The sequence below is a fragment of the Trichoderma aggressivum genome (genome assembly GCF_033847375.1).
Source record: "Trichoderma aggressivum f. europaeum strain CBS 100526 chromosome Unknown scaffold_014, whole genome shotgun sequence".
Lineage (NCBI taxonomy): Eukaryota > Fungi > Ascomycota > Sordariomycetes > Hypocreales > Hypocreaceae > Trichoderma > Trichoderma aggressivum.
Window position 1 is genome coordinate 43,066 of NW_026946380.1, and position 18,403 is coordinate 61,468.

The 18,403-nt window shown below is 52.5% G+C and overlaps 1 protein-coding gene across 1 annotated transcript; it reads left to right on the forward strand.

The window, feature by feature from the left end:
• Positions 1-999: 999 nt before the first annotated feature.
• On the forward strand, positions 1,000-3,908 carry Triagg1_4413 (uncharacterized protein; the record flags this gene model as incomplete). Its single annotated transcript, XM_062898814.1, has 5 exons — positions 1,000-1,158; positions 1,227-1,545; positions 1,595-1,774; positions 1,822-3,124; positions 3,182-3,908. The coding sequence occupies 5 exons, from the start codon at positions 1,000-1,002 to the stop codon at positions 3,906-3,908; spliced, it is 2,688 nt and encodes an 895-aa protein (XP_062756430.1).
• Positions 3,909-18,403: the final 14,495 nt, after the last annotated feature.

Consider the following 18,403-nt stretch of genomic DNA (forward strand, 5'->3'; position numbering starts at 1 on the left):
AATGTTGTTTGCAAGCCTGGCTGACAGCATCTAACAGAATTTTCCTGCAGTGTTGCGTAGAATCCGGATGATGACTCCCAACTCGGGTTTTTTGACACAGGGGGGGTAATAAAGGAGAGAGAAATCAGGCTGTGAAGGTGTTGGGGGGGGTTTTGAGAGGGGATAACGGGACAACGGGCAGAGGGTCTTGGGATGTTTTCAGCAACACGCAACTCACCAAACAGAACGACGCCCGGATATCGAGAGACAGAGCAAACTGCGCTCTGTCCGGTGAAGACGGAATTGTCTGAACAGCGTTTGTTAAGCTGCCTGTTGAATCTACCCCGCTGGCAAGCCAACAGGAGGTGAGAAGAGAAGAGAAGAAGAAGAAGAAGAGAAAGAGAAGGGGCCTTCCCTCTGCTTATCCGAGAGGAGGGGCAGCGATTGCTTATGGAATGTCTCTTGCCTGAAGAGACAAGCCTGAAGACGGAAGGCTGACGGCAATGGGATTTAAATGCTCGATCCCTGTCTAGTCGAAGAACAATAGTAACTGGGAGGCATTGGATGGCAATGTGCGAGTACGTACCGGATGGTTTGTTCCATTCATGCAATCCAGCAGCCGGTTGGTGGGGTAGAGGAGCAATTGTGAAGTAACCCGCCGAGCGCTGCGCCACACGGTGAGGGGTTTAACCGCCGTTAGGCGCGTTGCCCGACCCAACGGGGATAGGCGCCAATGGCCCAGCCTCAGCCGGTGTGGCGCATCACATGCCCAGCTGAGGTACGTACTCGCTGGTGCCAGGCCTGGAGAGCTCAAATGACAGCAACACGGAAAGTCATGATCAAGGCCTTCTGATTTGCGCAAACCAACGCGCCCTCACCACCATCGCACGAATGCCATGTCCTGCGATGCGAGCGAATCCTTTGTTTACCATTGATGGGATTTTCTGAGCCTTGCCCTAACCTTTCCTTGACCGGGCATATTAGAACGGCTGCTATCAGAGGCCGCCCAAGGCAACCAGCATGGCAACCGCAACGGAGTCACAACAGCTCAGCAATGCCATCCTATCATTTGCCCTGGAAGGGAGCTTCCCTGACGACATTACCGCTCTGCCATCCATATCAGAAACGGATTTGGACCCTACAATCAGAGCTCTGGGCAAGGCCAAGGTGGATATCGAGGTACGCGAGCCCGTCCCCGGACGTTGCCTCTACAAAGCTGCATGTGTTAACGCCACCACCACGCCTAGGCTGAAATCCATACCATAAACGAAGAGACAAAGGACGACATCAGCTCGTGGGTGCAAAACTCAAAGGTTCTGCAAGAGGACATCATCCGATCCAAGACCATTGCCAATGACATCATCCGTCAATCCGAGGCCCCGGACGTGACTGGTGAAGCCATCCTGGATGCGGAAGAAAAAGCCGAATTCCTCAATCGAGAGGTTCAGTACAGCCAGCAGATGCACATCGTCTTAAGGAAGATTCAACATGTCAATCAACTCCTCAACGAAGTCGAGCAGGCAAGCAGAGAAAGGCGTGTTCTTGATTCCCTAAGACTACTCGAGAGTGCGTCATCCTATTTATTCATCACTGGCTTTGGCTGACTTTGAGAAAGAATCATGGGTAGCTCTCGACGAAGTGGGTGTCAGCAAGACCACCCGAGTAATGAAGCTCCTAGACCTGAGAGCATTTGAACTAAAGTCCGATATACACCAAGTGTTCGATCACGTCTGGAAAACCCTGATACAAGTTGATGCAGATTTGGGAAGAGTTGCAATCTACAATACGCGGCAAGGTTAGTGCCCCGGCCCTTTCTCCAGTAGACGTGCTGACCTTGATAAGATGAGAAAATGGTCCTGGAAGATGCTGTGATTGGCTTGAAGGCCTACAAGGAAGTTGATGAGAGGATGGAGCAGCTGTGGCATAATTTGGATGCTGCGGTGGTATCGCCGCGCATGGATGCTACGAGATCAAACACCCCAGGGATTAAAGTGGAAGGAGACGTGCTTGAGCTTGCCGGCTCTGCTGACGGCTCAGCGGAAGCCCTATTATCAGACCTCGAACAGATTCTGACATTTGTCGCTCACAAATTACCAGCCGATCTGCTGCGACCGCTGGCTGATGTCATGATGGGCGATATCATATCCAAACTTATTAGAGAGTGGCTCAATCCTGCCGTTCCCACAGGACTCAAAGACTTGGATAAATTTCAAGTCCTTGTTTCAAAGATGAATGCATTCTGTGAAACGCTGCAACACGGTGGATACACTGGCCTTGAGCAAATCCAAGACTGGGCCAGCAAGGCGCCCACAATATGGCTGGAAAAGAGCAGGGAGACGGCGCTCGATAGTGTGCGGATCAATCTCACAAGCGGGATTGGGCAGTCAAAACGAGTAGAAAAGATTGAGAGGCAAATGGTTTCCATAGCTGAGGGCAACGAACTCTCTAGAACTGGCGCAGGAGCCGTTGCGGACACGAATGACTGGGGGAAAGACTGGGGAGAGGCATGGGACGATGAGAAGGCAGGAGATGAGGATAAGATGGATATTGACCAAAACGAAAGCCACGGAAAAGACAACGACGACGATGCTGCGGATGCCTGGGGATGGGGTGATAATGATGAAGCAAACAACAAGGATACAACCGACAGACCAAAGGAAAAGCCGGGACAGAAGGAAGCTGCCAAAGCTGCTAACGAAGACGATGGTGCTGATGCCTGGGGTTGGGGGGAGAATGACGATGCGAATGATACTGCGAACCAGACGGCAGAAGCAAAAGATGCCACTGGAGCACCGGATGAAGATGACGGTGCAGATGCTTGGGGTTGGGGCGATGATGGTGACGCCCCTGAACAAGAGGCCCACGCCGTCGCTGCTCCCGCTCCCAAGACAAAATCGAGCAAAGCCAAAGAACAGACAAGAGAGCTGGTCTTTAAAGAGGCGTATAGCATCTCATCGATGCCTGAGCCTGTTCTCGAATTAATATTCTCCATTCTTGAAGACGGCGCAGCGTTGACGAAGGACGGAGACGAATACAGTCTGCTAACCGCAACAGCACCTGGCTTGTTCAGCTTGCCTACGTTTGTCTTGGCACTATTTCGAGCCATTTCACCTCAATACTACTCTTCTGATGGTGGAGGCAACATGTAAGCTTGCCAGCGCGGTAAATCCCAAGCTTGAACTCAGACTAACATGGCCTATAGGTTTCTATATAACGACGCCATGTACCTGTCAGAGAAGCTATCTGATTTTTCATTGGCTTGGAAACAACGTGAAGACCTCACACCTCGTGCGCGAAGCATGCTCCGCATCGACAATGATGTCAGGACGCTGAAGAGCTTTGCTAACCGCAGTTACTCCAATGAAATGAGCCTCCAAAAGACAATTCTGCAGGACCTCCTTGGGGGCTCACAGAGTTTAGTACAGCAAGACGATAAGGAGACGTCTATCGAGGCCGGAACAGCGCGAATTCGAAGCGTAGCCGCAACGTGGGACCCCATCCTGAGGAGATCCGTCTGGTCGCAGGCAGTCGGGTCTCTTGCGGACTCGCTTGCTTCACGGCTTATTTCGGATGTGTTGGAGATGTCGTCTATAGGTCAGGATGAGGCCTACAGCATTGCCCAGCTTATTGCTTTGGCAACAGAACTCGATGATTTGTTCATGCCCAGCAAACTATCTGGTACAGCACCCGCACCGGACGAAATGCCTACAACGGCTCAATATGCGCCTAGCTGGCTGCGGCTCAAGTACCTTGGCGAGGTTCTACAGAGCAACCTTAATGAAGTCAAGTTCCTGTGGTGTGATAGCGAGCTGAGCTTGTACTTTACGGTGGACGAGGTGATTGATCTGATTCATGCCAGCTTCGAAGACAATGCAAGAACAAGGGATACGATTAGAGAGATCAAAGCCAAGGAACCGCTGGCTAGGTGACAAGAGGGGCCCCCTTTTGAAAGGTCATAGGTCATATACATGAATGAAATACGATGATGAAATTTGGTGTCTACATGGTGCTCTGAGTGATATGGATGTTCTGGATTCATCCCATGGCGTTGCTATACTAACAATCCGAGTCCCCTCTGGTTCTCGTGATGGCTTCTTGAGTCTCTTGCCCTCACGATGCAAACAACGCACAGCATGGGCGGATGGTTTAGTGGTATAATTTTCCCTTAGCATCTTCTAGCCTTTGACAAGACTAGATAATTCCGCCTGGGAAAGGTCCGGGGTTCGATTCCCCGTTCGTCCAGTGTTTCTTTTTTTCTTGGGTGGATTTTTTTCTTTCCAACTAAAGTTGTTAGTTAGTTAGGATATCTTCTATCTCTCCACTTGCTTTTGATCTTACAAAAGTCGCATAAGAACTCTTAGATACTATTGTTTCCTTTTTCCACACCCCCCTTTCTCTTCTTCTTAACACTACCTAGGTACTTCATCAAGCACGTTTCTTCTTTTGGCCTTTGTGGCTTTTTTTCATCTCACTTTCCTTTTTTCCCCCCTCCCGTAAGACCGGTACAGCATAACCCGAGAAATTTCGCCAAGGGTGCTTTAATATGGATATATTAAGAGTCTAGAACTATTCTAGATGGATCGGAAAGTCAGCCCTTCAAGGGCGGGCAAGGCAAGGCGACCAAAAAAAAAAGCAAAAAAAGACATGTACCGATGGCAACATCCGTTGGTTCGCATGCAGGTTTAATTTAAATCGCAATTTCATTGTTCGATAGTGTCTGCCTTTTTTCATGACTCGTTCCTGCAGAGGCGAAGGATGTGTGGAAACGGAAGAAGATTTCTTTTCTTTTCCTTCTGTGTCTTAATTTAATTTCGATTTGTTCTGTTCTACTTGTTTCCACCTAGTAGTCTATACTGCAGAGTAACCTACCTTGGGTGGTGGTAGTTTTAGTTTTGGGGGGGCGTATAATTAATTGTCTAGATGACTTTTCCATCTACCGCCTAGAATTGCATCTTACTTAGTACCTACTAGAAGCATCGATCTACAGCCAATTCTTTCACTCTGTTTCCAAAAAAAAAAAAAAAAAAAAAAGTAATTAAATAATATCGACTAGGATATACCGGTTAATATTATAGTAGGCATCTCATGCAACTTTCTGCAAGGCAAAAAAACAAGGCGAACCAAGTCATCACGGACTATCAGAAGCAACTTTGTCCGATGCTCACCGCTCCCAGAATTATACTGCCCCCCCCCCTTCGCCCAAACAAGTAACCGCCTACATAAAAACATGTCCAACTCCATGCATCCGTTCATCGCCACCGCACTTCCGTCTTTCACCAGGATTCCAAAAGAAGATACAGGAAGAAAAATTTAAATTAAAATTAAAACAAAAAAAACATCGTCCTCCAATCCCTCGCATCCGCACAAGCAAGCAAAAGCCCCTGACTCATATCGGCCTTCTCGTTGACGCCTGCTCCGAGTCATTCGGCCATAATCTGGGACTCAACGTCAGCTCAGCTCTGCTGGCTTTATCTTCCATCCCCCATGTTCGCTGGCATAAACACTCCCCCCTTGCCGATAATCTGCATCCGCCGCGTCCGTGACTAGATACGAAAGGAATGGGCTACTACTGCAATGAGCTGTACATACCGTCGATAGGGCCAAAAAAAAAAAAAGGACCCATGTTGATCATCGTGATCTTCCTGACGGAGCGCAGTACTAGCACTAACACCAACTTTTTGCTCCAAAAAAACACAAAAAAAGGAGCCCAAGACAACGAATAACAACACCAACAAAATCTCCCCGGTCTCCTGCTCGTGCAGTAGCGCATAGTCCATCAGCCTTGCAACGACACGTCAGCCTTCCAGCTGCCGCTTCATGGATCAATTCGTACTAGCACTGCCCAGGAAAGCAAAAAGGCCAAAAGGCCAAAACTCCTACGGGAATCCTCCGGACGAGTTCCCTTTAGTCTAAGTTGAGAACAACCTCGCTCGGGGGGGCTAATTAGGCACCATAAGCAGCTTGTCTCAGGAGTAATACACCCGGGCCCCGGATTGCTATTTTTACTGGTACGGCTGATCCTCTGCCTGATTATATCAAGTGTCTTGGCTGATGCGTTTGGACATGAGATGTGAGCATCTCCAGCCTTACTATGACCTATCACGAGCATATCCACCGCTCTTCTCAGCCAGCATCTGGACGAGAGCAGGTAAAACCTAGCCTCGCTTGAGTCTAGCCTGCTCTCACCTCGCTCAAACCATACAGCCCTTGCCTTTTGTAGCTTGTCTCTGATCTACTTTCGAGATTGCTGGTTCCTGGTGCCGTACGGGATAAGCCGCCGACGGGCTATGCTAAAACTCACCTCGTATCCCCCCAACAACCCGCGATTCATCATCCCCCATCGAAGCTGAGATGGCAGAGTTGGAGGCCTAGCCAGGCACGGCACACCAGTCCTGCTTGCCGGGGACCCAGGATACAGGTCAGGGGTTTGCTGGGTACGCATGGAGGGCATGCCATTTCCCCAGATTTTCAACCTTCCGCCCCCCCCTAGAGACGCCCACAAATTGGGCTGGGACTGGGGGGGACGCGGCACTGCTTTTTGCTTTGCGCCCGTGTCTGCTTTGGAGTCATTCTGCGTACACGAGCGCGCGCGCGCATTAGGCAATAGTCCGTCTTTAATGCACACGCCTCCCCCCGTCTCAACCGTATCATGTACTCGTACAGCTACCAAGTACTTGGTTGTAGCTCATGCCATTTTGCTTGTACAGCCCACCACCATCACAAGTACAGCCAGCACCCTTGCCGGCCGGGCTGGAAAGGAGGAGGAGGACAGGTTGAACAACAGAAGGGGGGGTCCAAGAATTTTGAGCCGTGGGATCAGCAGGGACTCGGGACCCGAGCTATTGGAAAAGTAGTCAGCGAACAGGGGGAGAGGACCAACCTTCGACGATGTCTATCCATGCCTGGATCAGAGTAGTGAGGCTGCCGAAGCTGCCGCAGCCCCAACACCAGAGGCTTGCCCTGCATAATCACTACTGCCGGAGAGGGCCTCTATCATTCGCGGGCTAAGGGGAATGTCTCTCCTTTCGGTCAATTATGTATGATCCAACCCAGCCTCGATCGTGATCCAACCAGAAAGCCGGATCCCATCGGTGTCCGCAGCGCCATCAGCAGATTATGGCTCCTCCTGGCATGACGTTCCATACTTCCGTACCTATAATCAGGACGAGTTGGTAGGACGGGATAGTACCTAGACTCTTGGCCGTGTTTCAACCACCGAGTGGGGTCGGCCATCAACTATTCCCCCTCTGTGGCACACGGGACGGGACGAGACGAGGCCACTAAGTACGGAGTAGTACCTAAGTTGGAGACGAAGCTACCAAGCAACAGTGCGGCTGCGACCACAACCACCTGTGTACTTTGCATCTCACACAAAGTAGTATTCGTAGACAGAATCATCAGATATCAGAGGCACTGTTGGCCAGCTCGGAGCCAGCTCCGACCAAACACCGTTGCACCAGCATGTACTCGTACTCGTACGGTGCTCCGTAAACTTACATGACAGCGTTTGCGTCGTACTCATCGCATACAGCCGCAGTTCGTGCATGCATGGGCAATTTGGAATCGGACCATCTTTTGCTGCCTGAGACAAGTGCTCCTGTGTGCGACAGCTCATGTTGCGGGCGCTCTGCTCCTGATCCAGCGTTGCTGGCAGCACCGGATCCCGCTTCCTTTCTTCTTGTTCTTTTTTTGAACATTTTTTGCTCATTATACCGCACATTGCATGCAGAGGGAACGGTCACGCTGTCGATCGCTGCCAATGCTCACCTAATCGTTCGACATCCCATCCTGGAGGACCGGTAATAGGCAGTATACCTATCAGCAGGGCGACGGGGGGCATTTCTATCAGCTCTCGTCTGCTTGTATCGCAAACGACTGCTGTAGGCATACGCGTAAGCATCGGCACGTCAGCTCTCGTCTGCATCGCACGGCCGACGCATGCACATGCAGTCAGATTGCGAAGCAATCCGTTCACGCCGTGTTCGTGTGTTGGTTGGCCTGATGGACGCTTCGACCGCCTTTCACCACCCAGCGGCAAACTTCTGACAACTCAGCTGTCCCGCCGACAGCCGTAACTATCAAAGGGCTTTGTGGGGACTGAGATCAGCGTCGCTACTCGTACGCGAGCCGCTCCTGGGACCCGCCGCTCTTCGGTGAAGCCCTTTCCGCAGCCGCACGACGCCTTGCGCAGCGGCATGTGCCCGTTGGCAGCGGGCAACTCAACGGGTGAACCCTGAAACCGGCCAAGAGGAAGCCTGCAGCCCCTTCCTCAGTTACAGCATCGCTTAACCTCGTGCAGTAACCCGCTCTGCGTGCTGGCAGGAGGTGGCAGCCCATCCTGGGGATCGTTTGCGTCATTGCCCGTGCTGAGTTCTGTGCTGGCATAGCCTGTGTGTTTGAACGGACTCATTGTACTCCGTACGTGTACGATATGCCTTGATACTCCGCGCTTATCTAGCACAGAGACCCTTGTTGTGTACACAAATAGGCCCTTCTGCCGCTCGGTATGCGGACAGGGGAACAATAGTCTACCTCGGTAGGCATGTTGGCTCAGTGTTCGCCTCGCTATCAACCAGGCCGGCAAAAAGGGACAGGGAACCCCCCCCCCCCCCCCCTGGGAATACACCATGAGTCGTCAGAGTCCAGTTGCGGTCGCCCAGCAGCACATTTCAATACCCAGAATTGGCTCTGCATCCCGCAAGCGGGCAGTAGCTGCAGACTTAGTCCAGTCATGACCCTACGTAGCATTGCTGAAGGGGAGTGAGAAATGACGAGTCGCTGCTTGTGAGTAAAAACGTGGTGGCGGAGACGGGGCCTTTGACGAAAGAGATGGCTCAAACGAAGCAGAGGGACCGTACCGTGGTCAACACCTTTCAGCCGCCCATCCCAATCGTACTTGCGCTGTACGAGTAGTTTTGACGCCGTTTGCCACTATCGATGCCCAAAGCACATCCGCGGCAGGCCTTGGTGCCTCTTGGGACATACAGGAGCGATCCTTCAGCCCTCCTTTTGCTGCGCCGTGATCATGGTTCGGCACGACTTGCCCTTTGGGATCCGGCGTGCAGCTGCACTGCATCGAACCCGCGTCACGTACAAATGTGAGTACGTAGTAGAAAGACCCCGTTCTGCGCTGTGATGCCGTATATGCTCATTCGAATGCACCCGCGGCTACAGACGGGGGTTCCAGCGCGTACAAGCACAAGCACAAACAAGAAGCATCCGTGTAGATGGCGTGGGTCTTGCCAGCGGTAGCCCATTCGTCGCGGTGACCGTGGCTCTGAAAGACATGCCGCCCTCACCGGAGACCCCTGTCTGCTCCAGCAGCACGGGCAGCCAAGCACAAGGCTGAGGGGCGATAGGTCTCGTACATGTATCTTTCTCTGCCAAAGTACCTGCACGTATTATTTAAATCCACAAGAAAGGGTCCGCCTGAGAACCGCGGACGAACCGCTGTGATCCAGATGCCGTGTTTCACCGATTGCTGAGGGGTAGGATTTGTAGCCAATGCCCTCATTCCCAACTCCTTCTGCAGCTGCAAAGGATATCAGACAATTTCCTCCAGTACCTCGTCCGGACTGCCCGTAGCTCCAATCAGAAGAAGCACAAGCCGTTTCGTGGATGAACTGCCCCGTCAGCCTGGACCAAGATGCCTGGCGATTGCCGGGAGACGAGGGTCCCGTATATTCCCAGCTCGCATCGCCAGGGTCTCTCCCCTGCTGGGCGGCAGCTGGTATCGAGGGAGAATCGGTGTGCTCCTATCAGCATTCTAGGGGTACAAGGTACAAAGAAGGGTATCGAGGCCCATGGGCACCAGTAACACTCGGTGCAAGCAAGTGCCAACGCCCAGACTCTCCAGGGTCTCAAACATTACCTCGTTTCAAAGCGCTAGTGTTCTTCTCATTATGCCAGCTGAGCCGTTTTGTAATCGCTGTGCGACCCCCGTGAGGACCGGGTCGCGTGATAAGTGTTGATGGTGCCATAGGTAGCAGTTCATTATTTGAAATATCGGATTATTCTGTGCTCTCTGGGCAGCTGCATTCATCGTAGCAGTCCCCTTCTTCTCGCCTTCGTCTCCCCCTTGGTCTCCTCTGTTGCTGTAAGACATACCAATAGCGTTCTGCACGGAGTGCTCCGCCAGAGAATAGGCTTGCGTGATCAACAACAGCAGCCAAACGAAACAGTCTTCATGCATGCAACAAGCCAGCCAGCCACGGAGCGCTCTTGCAGCAGCAGAAGGCAGCCGCTTGCAGGTCAGCCTCACACTCAGACACAGTCCGCGGCCTGGAATGGAGGGTATGACGCGCCACTAGCATCATGTACTCGTATAATAGGAAGCTGTTGCTGCTGCTGCCGCTGCTGCTTGTCGAGACGGCCCGGCCATGCGTCAGTCAAAGCGTAGCTATGTAGGCTTATGAGCGTTGGTTGGCCGCCGGCCACTGGGCTGACGGCAGGTTTGTTGTCGACAGTGCGACGGAGTGAATTTGACTTGTTGAGAAGAAGATGATTTGTGAGACGACGGGGGGGGAAATCCCAAGCGTCGTTGGTACATGCTCTGAGCTGAAAGCAGGTTAAGCCACCCTCAGCCCTGCAACGGCAAAACGCTGCCTACCACCAGGTTGCCACATCCGGCAGCCGGACAAACTGAAGGATGAGAGGCAGCAGACGAGCCAAACCAGGAGGTTCTTGGTGCGCTCACTTGCTTATTCTCACTGCATATTATATGGTCAGAAGATCGAGATGCAGCGCCCCAGAAACGCGGTTAGGGCGCCAGGATCGTGATGGTCGCGGCCGTGGTGGTGCTGCTAAGCAATGGCGCGCACTCCTGAGCTTCTCAGATGCTGGTAGAAGCAAAAAATGGAGCCAAAATAGCATCGTCACATTCATCCCCTCGGCCTGCCCAAAGGGAAAAAATAGCTCAGTGCGCAAGGCCTTACGCATCTGGTCATACACATGCCTCATGCCCATCACCCATGCCATGCCATGCCCTACCGGAAAACGAGGATCCTCTTTGCCAGGCACCCAAGACCACATGGGGACGGGTAGCGCATCCTCCAAACTGTTCCTCTCTAGTGCTGGCTGCGCGCAGCATAGTAGATGGAAATGGAGATATCATGGCGGCGACTGATGGGAGAGGCAAGGCATCAGCCAAGGCACAACTCGGGTAGCCCACCCACCCCAGCTGCCAATTGCAAAAGAGAAAAATTCTAGAAACCAGTCTCCAGCTGGCCGGGATACCCTCCATCAGCCACCTTCTTGCCGCTGTCCCCCTTCTTCCCCGCGGCCTGCTTTGATCGCCAGTAGAGCCCGGAGAGGAGAAGGGAAGAGGCAATCCGTGGCCTCCCCCCTACCACCACTCCAGGGCTCACGCCGAGCGGAGTGGATGGCCGTGACTGGCTGCAATGGTGACACGAAGCGGCAGTGGCGTGCGGAGATTGTGTGGTGTGCGTGCGAGCCCACGCATGGCTGGGCTGCATGATGCTCGTCCTAATGCTGGCCGTAGTGTGGAGAAGACCAACCAGACGAAAATGTCCTGCCAACCAGACGGCGGACCAGACTCGGCCTCCAAATGCAAGCAGCATGTACCAGTAGGATTCAGAGGGGTTCACCTTTATCAACTGACTTTGACCTGGCAGAAGTGCGTGTCCCCCACAGTACATTCATGAACACCCCGTACCAAGATTTTGATTCCTCGGGTGCTGTCGTGGCAGCCGTTCGTGCGTCCTTAGCACAGCCAATTCGTCATACAGCAGCATATTCCCTGCATATCAGCCAAACTGGTCAACAAACCCATATGTTGCCCGACATCAGAGGCGTCACTATGCTCTCATTATGGCTCGCACCATCATAATTCGCACACCACACCCCTTGGCAAATCGACCCAGCTATGCCTTCTTGATTTTGCGTCCGCATTGGTATGTACAAATGCGCAAGTATATGCGCAAGGTAGGTACTTCATGAATGCTAGAGCTGGTAGAATAGGTAGATTGCTGCCCACCATCAGCCGGCTGTACTCGGCATGACTCGTCCCGTATATTCGTCGGGAAAATGGGAGTTTGGTTGGCAAGTTGTAAGTTTGCTGTACCAACTACCTGGGAACCCAACCAGACGGAACTTCTGTTACTGGAGATGCAACTGGAAACAAGACGGCCTTTCCATGAGTCCCGGATCCCCTGTCCGTAGCGCGCGCTGACCCCAAGACAGAGCAAACCCGTGCCCAGCTGTTGTATCACCTTGCTGTGCTCTAACCCCGAGGCGGTTGTGTTCGTGGCCGCCTTATCTTTCTGAGTTTGCACCCAATAGTCACCATTTCTGCAGCCTGCCTGCGCAAAGAGAGGCCATAAAGGTAGCGGAAAGCCATGGGACACCCCTTGCCAAACCGATAGTCGGCCTGCAATGATGGGGCGGAGGATGGGGTACGAAACGCCAACGGATAAGAGCCCGAGAGCCTATACATACGTCCTTTCAGATCTGCATAAGCAATAATAGGGGCCGATTGACAGATGTCCCATCCACTTGGTGTCGAGTGTGGCTGGCGTTCTCTGCTCTTCTCTTTCTTCATCTTTTTCCTCCTTTGATTTTCATCGATTTGTATTCTTGTAGATACTAGTCGCTGCGAGAAGTGGAATTTGCTCATAGGGCAGCCTTACAGATTGACATAGCTGCGGCTGGGTCACCAGAAGAATTGTGTGTAATCGTGAGAAGAGCAACTGGAGAGACCTCCAATTTCCCTTTTTTGACGGCCTTTGCAGCCCTTCTGCAAGAGTTGGTCGATGGGTGCATGATGCTGCAAGGGAAGCACAACTAGTCTTGAGCCTAATGCATTATTCTCATCTGCAAGACGAGACTCGTGACCGGCCTTCTGCTAGGCCGGCGCAGGCAACATCGCGCCAAAACTGACAATATATTACTTGGTGTAACAGGTACTACTCAAATAAACAGAAAGCACCTGCGTAAATACAAGTTTCGTCCAACACGCATTGTGACAGATGGTCGTCGGTGGTGGTCGCAATACCCTGGTCGTTGAACAAATCGGTATACGAATGCCCACGCACACTGGTACACGCACTACACGCACCCTTGGGCCAAGTGGCCCGTAGCGAGTGGTGGTGCTTGAGTCCGTTGATCAAGCTGAACTCCCAGACCGAACGAACAGGCGCCTGCCATACAGTAACATCGCGGATCATGTTCTCTGCTGGGCAACTGTACCGGTGGGTGCAATTGAGGCCGAGTCGCCTCCCGAAAACCCCCGTAGCAACGACAATCGGTAGAGCAAGGCCACCGAGAGTGAGCCACGACAGCAGTCTCCTGAGGACATGAGACCTACATGAACCCACACCACTTCGTTCCCGCGAGTGCCGCCAGCGAGGGCAACTCCACGCTTTCGAATCGCGTAATGATCCTTGCAACGGGGCCAGGGTTGTAGCAACACAAACACCAGCTCTTATCGGCAGATAAGGTATGATTGAAGACGATCCGACGCGGGTGATTGCCCTCGGCAAGGACAAGACTCAAGCCTCCCCCGCATCAATCCCGCCCAAATGGATGAGGCTTTCTTCGTTGAGGACTAAGCGACCCAACCGCATCGCTGCACCAGCTCACGCAGCATCCATCCCGTCACGTCAGGGACCGCAAGCCGACCCTTTACCATTACTCAGCATATATTGATCGCGACTGGTAAACGCCATCGCTGTAGCGGACATGCGATCCTGCAGCCCCGTGTATGCTAGCTCGGTGACGTCGAAGGTGACTCCTTGGCAATAAGAAATACTCTTATAGAGCACGTACAGGTGATTTGTGTGGGCAAGGCGCAGTGACCCGGGTTGTAACTCTGTAACTTTTCTCTCTCGGGCAATGATTGTATTGGTAGCAATGCGTAGTTACTCCCTATTCCCGTCCAGCTTGCCCCTTTGCGCAAACAACAGCTCGACTGGTCATCATCCCGTATATGCACAGAGCTTGAAATGCATGGGGCATGACAGGCCTTCAGGCGGAGCTTCGGCCTTCGCTCATTGCACCGTATGTCGCCGGGTATGGAGATGCATGATTTAGCATATAACTGAAGCCAAGGTTTGGTGGCATGCAGGTTTGTGCATTTTGAAGGCGGGTAGGATTCAGTGTATAATGCAGGAGGTGTGTTGCAACGGTGAGGATGCTCTGCATCAGACGTGGCAGGGGCTGGGGATTACGCCGCTAGGCAGTATGATGTTGCTAACGTGAGGCTGAACCCATGGATCTTTTGCCTCAGCTATCGACAAGCCAAGTGTGTTAGAAATCAAGAGGTTCGTGGAAGGAGTTCGCGTTTCTTGATGGACCGGCTGATGGCACCAGAAGCATTACTTGGACGATTTATCCACGCTGACTAGGATGGTCTTTTGGATGCCGTGGTATGATTCGATTGTTATCCTCGGAAAAGTGTTTTTCACTTGGTGCCGTTCTGTATGCTTTCTTCTCCCTTGTATCTCATGTATAAGTATGTGTGTGTGCGGCGTGAGTTGGGCGGGGAAAGACCAGTTTCGCTTGCATAACCCCAGCTGAGTCTTTCGACCCTGTCACGAAATTGGGAAAGTGTTGAGTAAAGTCTTTGTCCTGAGAACCATGGGACGTTGAGACCATCCCAGCACTCTGACAAATTGATTGTTTGTGTTTGCGGCCACCAAGAGCGACCAATTTGTGCAAGTCAAGACTGAGAGGAGCTCGCTCCCTTGCTTCTCTGGCTCCATGGCCCTGCTGATCTAGACTCGATTGAGATATATCCGATGCAGCCGAGCCAAGTCAAAGCTGAGAGTACATGTTGATTTGCTGTCGTTCTCGTTGCAACCTCTTGGCGGCTGCTTCTTGAACTTAAACCGCTAGGCACTTCGTGCCAATACGATCAGCTCGAGGGCCAAGACGGCAAAAGGAGGGCGGCAGGAAGGGAATAAGAGAGGGGCCAGTAGAGAAACCCGGAAATGTCGGACTTGCGCACGAGGGGGAAAGCAAAAGAGTAACAGGATATAGTGAACATGAATGTGGTGATAAATTTGTTTTGGCATTAACATGCGAAGCGTGCCCTTCTGCCCTGTTTGGCTGCGTGCATGCATGGTATCCCTTGATCAAAGGTTGAAGATGCGAGTAGTTAGCCCCCCTGAACTCTAGCCTTTCTCGTTGGATTGCCCACCTCGTCTACCTCTACTGAGTGGAAGGGCGTTCTTCCCTCTCCTTCAATCTCCGTTTGAAAATAACGGCTTTTGGTAGTTGTGATTAACAATGCCGGGGACCGGGGGGGGATTGGAATCCTCCAAATTGCTGTTTATATGGCCGCCAAAGTCTGACGGGCTCATCTGCACTAATAAGGATCACACGGCAAAATAGGTTCCGGGAACAAGAGGAGCTTTAACCAGATCATTCCATTGGAGCCTGACAAGAGAAAACTTGGAGAGAGGATGCTTGAAGAGTATTGCTAGCGGCGGGTAAGATTGAGCGTTTGCCATGCCGCAGAGCATTCTCTCCCGTGCAAATTGTACCAATACGATACAAGTATGTGCTGGGTGACTCGTGGGGTCCGGGCCCGGAGACGGTGGTGCCAGTCACTTTACGTCACAGTTCATGCCCAAGCACCAATCGCATTGCCAGCGAGGCCAACTTGACGGTCCCGAACACTTCCTCTGGGCCGTCTCGAGGGCATCAGTACCCGATGAGCTGCTTCAAGTGATGGCATGGAGCAGCAATAACGGCTCGGCAGTCCAGGGGTAGGGGAAAACATTCCCTTACAGCGCCCGAGGCGAAGAATGATTCGAGAACAGGCCCTGGACCACTGCTCCATCTGTTTCGGCGTGACAGTCGTCTCCAACTCAAGCAGATCCCCAGTTGGGCTAGTAAGGCTGCGCATTAGCAGCCGATTGGGCAGATTCAGGGTCAGAGACGTCATGCTGCCTCTGGATTGCAGCATGAAACAGAACCCTAGAGGCGGCAGCCCGTGGCCCAGCTAGTCGGGTTGTGCCTTTTGTGTCCTGTGCAGGTTGTCTCTGGGGCTGGCGATATCACTGATTGGCTACTGCGCTGTGCAGCCAGACCTGGCTCGCCTGGGCATCTCAGAGGGAAAACGTGGGCTCGCCGTTCACCGCATCTGATAGGCGCTGTCTAGATGGCGAATTACGTGACTGTCGGAGGTTTGTGTCTCGTCCGACTGGGCACTCTGTCCTGTCGTGCCGCCAAGCTGGTGAACCCAGACCCCGATCATCATGGCCTCATGACGCGATGTGCCGGTGTCTAAAAGTCGGTGAAATTAAAGGCGATTGTCTTGCCTCTATGACTCTTATGAGGATAGACGCCAGACCCCGCAGTTGGGCGTGCATGGGTGTCTGAGGCATCGTCCGCCCGAAGCGCTGCGACAAATCCCACGATGCTTGCCTGTTGTAGGAGAGAGAAAGGCAGGTCATGGTCTAAGCGGCTGTTTGGCAAGAAGGGCAGGGCCAGCGAGCCCCCCGGTTGGCCGGTATTTGCCTGTATCTGATCTGTCGTGCAGAGCAGGGGAAGGCCATCCAATGGGGAAAGGATTTTTCTTCTTCTTCCCTTTCAACAAAGAGCCAATGCCAACGTAATGACCTAGTCGCAGCACTACTGTGCCTAGGCATGGCTTCCGCAAATAGCACCGTATTCCGTCCCCCGTTGAATTTTTCTTCGGTGACTCAGTGAGCGAGCCGGCCGTTGCTGATTGCGGCTGGCATGGTCAACCACAAGCCTATCTGGACGACTCAGGTGACGCCCTTGACCGCTCAGCAGCATGGATGCGATTCGCCAACGTCTCTGCAGGATTGCGACGTCTGGGCAATGAACGAGCAGCATGGCCTTCACAAGGCTGCAGAGACAGGCCATGGGTGCGAGAGGTGAGAGCTTGGGTACGGCTGCTTGTCGTCCGTTTGGAGTCGTGCGGCCAGGCAGTGCAGTGCAGCGCTTCGTTTGTATGTACCGGCCACGTATCGTAACTGGATAGGTACCTGTACCTGGCGACCTGCCAATGCAGCGCCTACCTACGGACATGTACATGTACCGGCGGGGAAGAGGAAAGAGCATTTGATGGAGATTTCAGTAGCGGAGTGACGCCATTTTGTTCATGGTTTCCGTTCAAATGTTACGGAATAAGGCATGCGATACGAGTATGTACAGTACAGAACGTACCGCACTTGCACCGCATGCGTCAACCGATATGGGTGTGGTTGTACAAGTACCCGACCGAGGGGATAAAAGAGCTCTCAGAAGGTAGCACCCGACTCTCCTACCTTAAATCTTCCCATCCCTTTGAGTGCCAAATGGTCCAACCTAAGTACCTGTATCCACTTTGTTTCTATACGGACTGGATACAACCAAGGACTTTATTTGTTAGTAAAAAGGTCGCCTAATCGCTGCGTTGATCATCGATGTTATGTAGCTTAACGTACTGATCTAAATGTCGATACTTGCCTTTGGGGCTAATTTTAGCGGCAGCTGATGTACTCCTAATTTATGGCGACTTGATTGGCCGCAATCCCAGGAAGATACTTCGGATGGACCATTTGGCACTTAAAGGGATGCGGGACCATATTTAACGACACCCCCCCAAACCTGACCGCCGGAGTCTGAGCGAGAGGCTGCGGTCCTGGCTCCGTAGGGTTGGACTCCTCTTTGCCAATTTTTTTCCCTCTCTTTTTCTTCCTTGCCCTGTGGGTTTGAGTTGAGAACTAAAAAGGAAAAATAAGAATGGAGGGGGAAAAATCAGAAAAATAAGCAAGCGATGATCTCATCGTTTCCGCAAGTTGACGCCTTACCTCCCGTGCGAAAAGGCAGTCAGAGTAAGACACTTTGAAACCGCCTTCGGGACGGGCATCGCACAGCTCATGTAACCAAGGCTGCACCCATGATCCCGTCAAACGAGCATCCAATGTCAGTCACCGAAGCATACGTGTGTCGAAGAATTAAGCACAGCTTCCTATTTGGCATCCGATGCCTGTGTACGAGTACTGTAATTACCCTTACACTAGCACCAAATGCCAATGCAGGTCGTACGTACGAGTATGCATACTCGTACTTGCGCCTCATGCCGTCCCTTAGTCGATATGCCAACATGGAAGTATCTTGTCTCCTGCACTTGTACCAATACGATGATGCGACTTGGGTGCGCCCGATTCACATCTCAGCTGCATGCGTTCCCGGAAGAGTGCCTGTGGCCACTGATCCATGCCTCCAAGCCTCGTCCTTCTGCAGGCAGGTGAGGGATACAGCTCAGCTGGCACTATTTCATGTACGAGTACTGAACTGCATCATGTATCATGTATCATGTATCGTCCAAGACGGCGAGGAGGCCGCGTGTTTGTGGGATTCTCTCGCGATGCCAATTTACCCGTCAAGCCGGCGGCGGCCAGAGTCAGCGGCTGAGCTGCCCCCGTCAGAAAGGCGTGCCGCTTGTTGC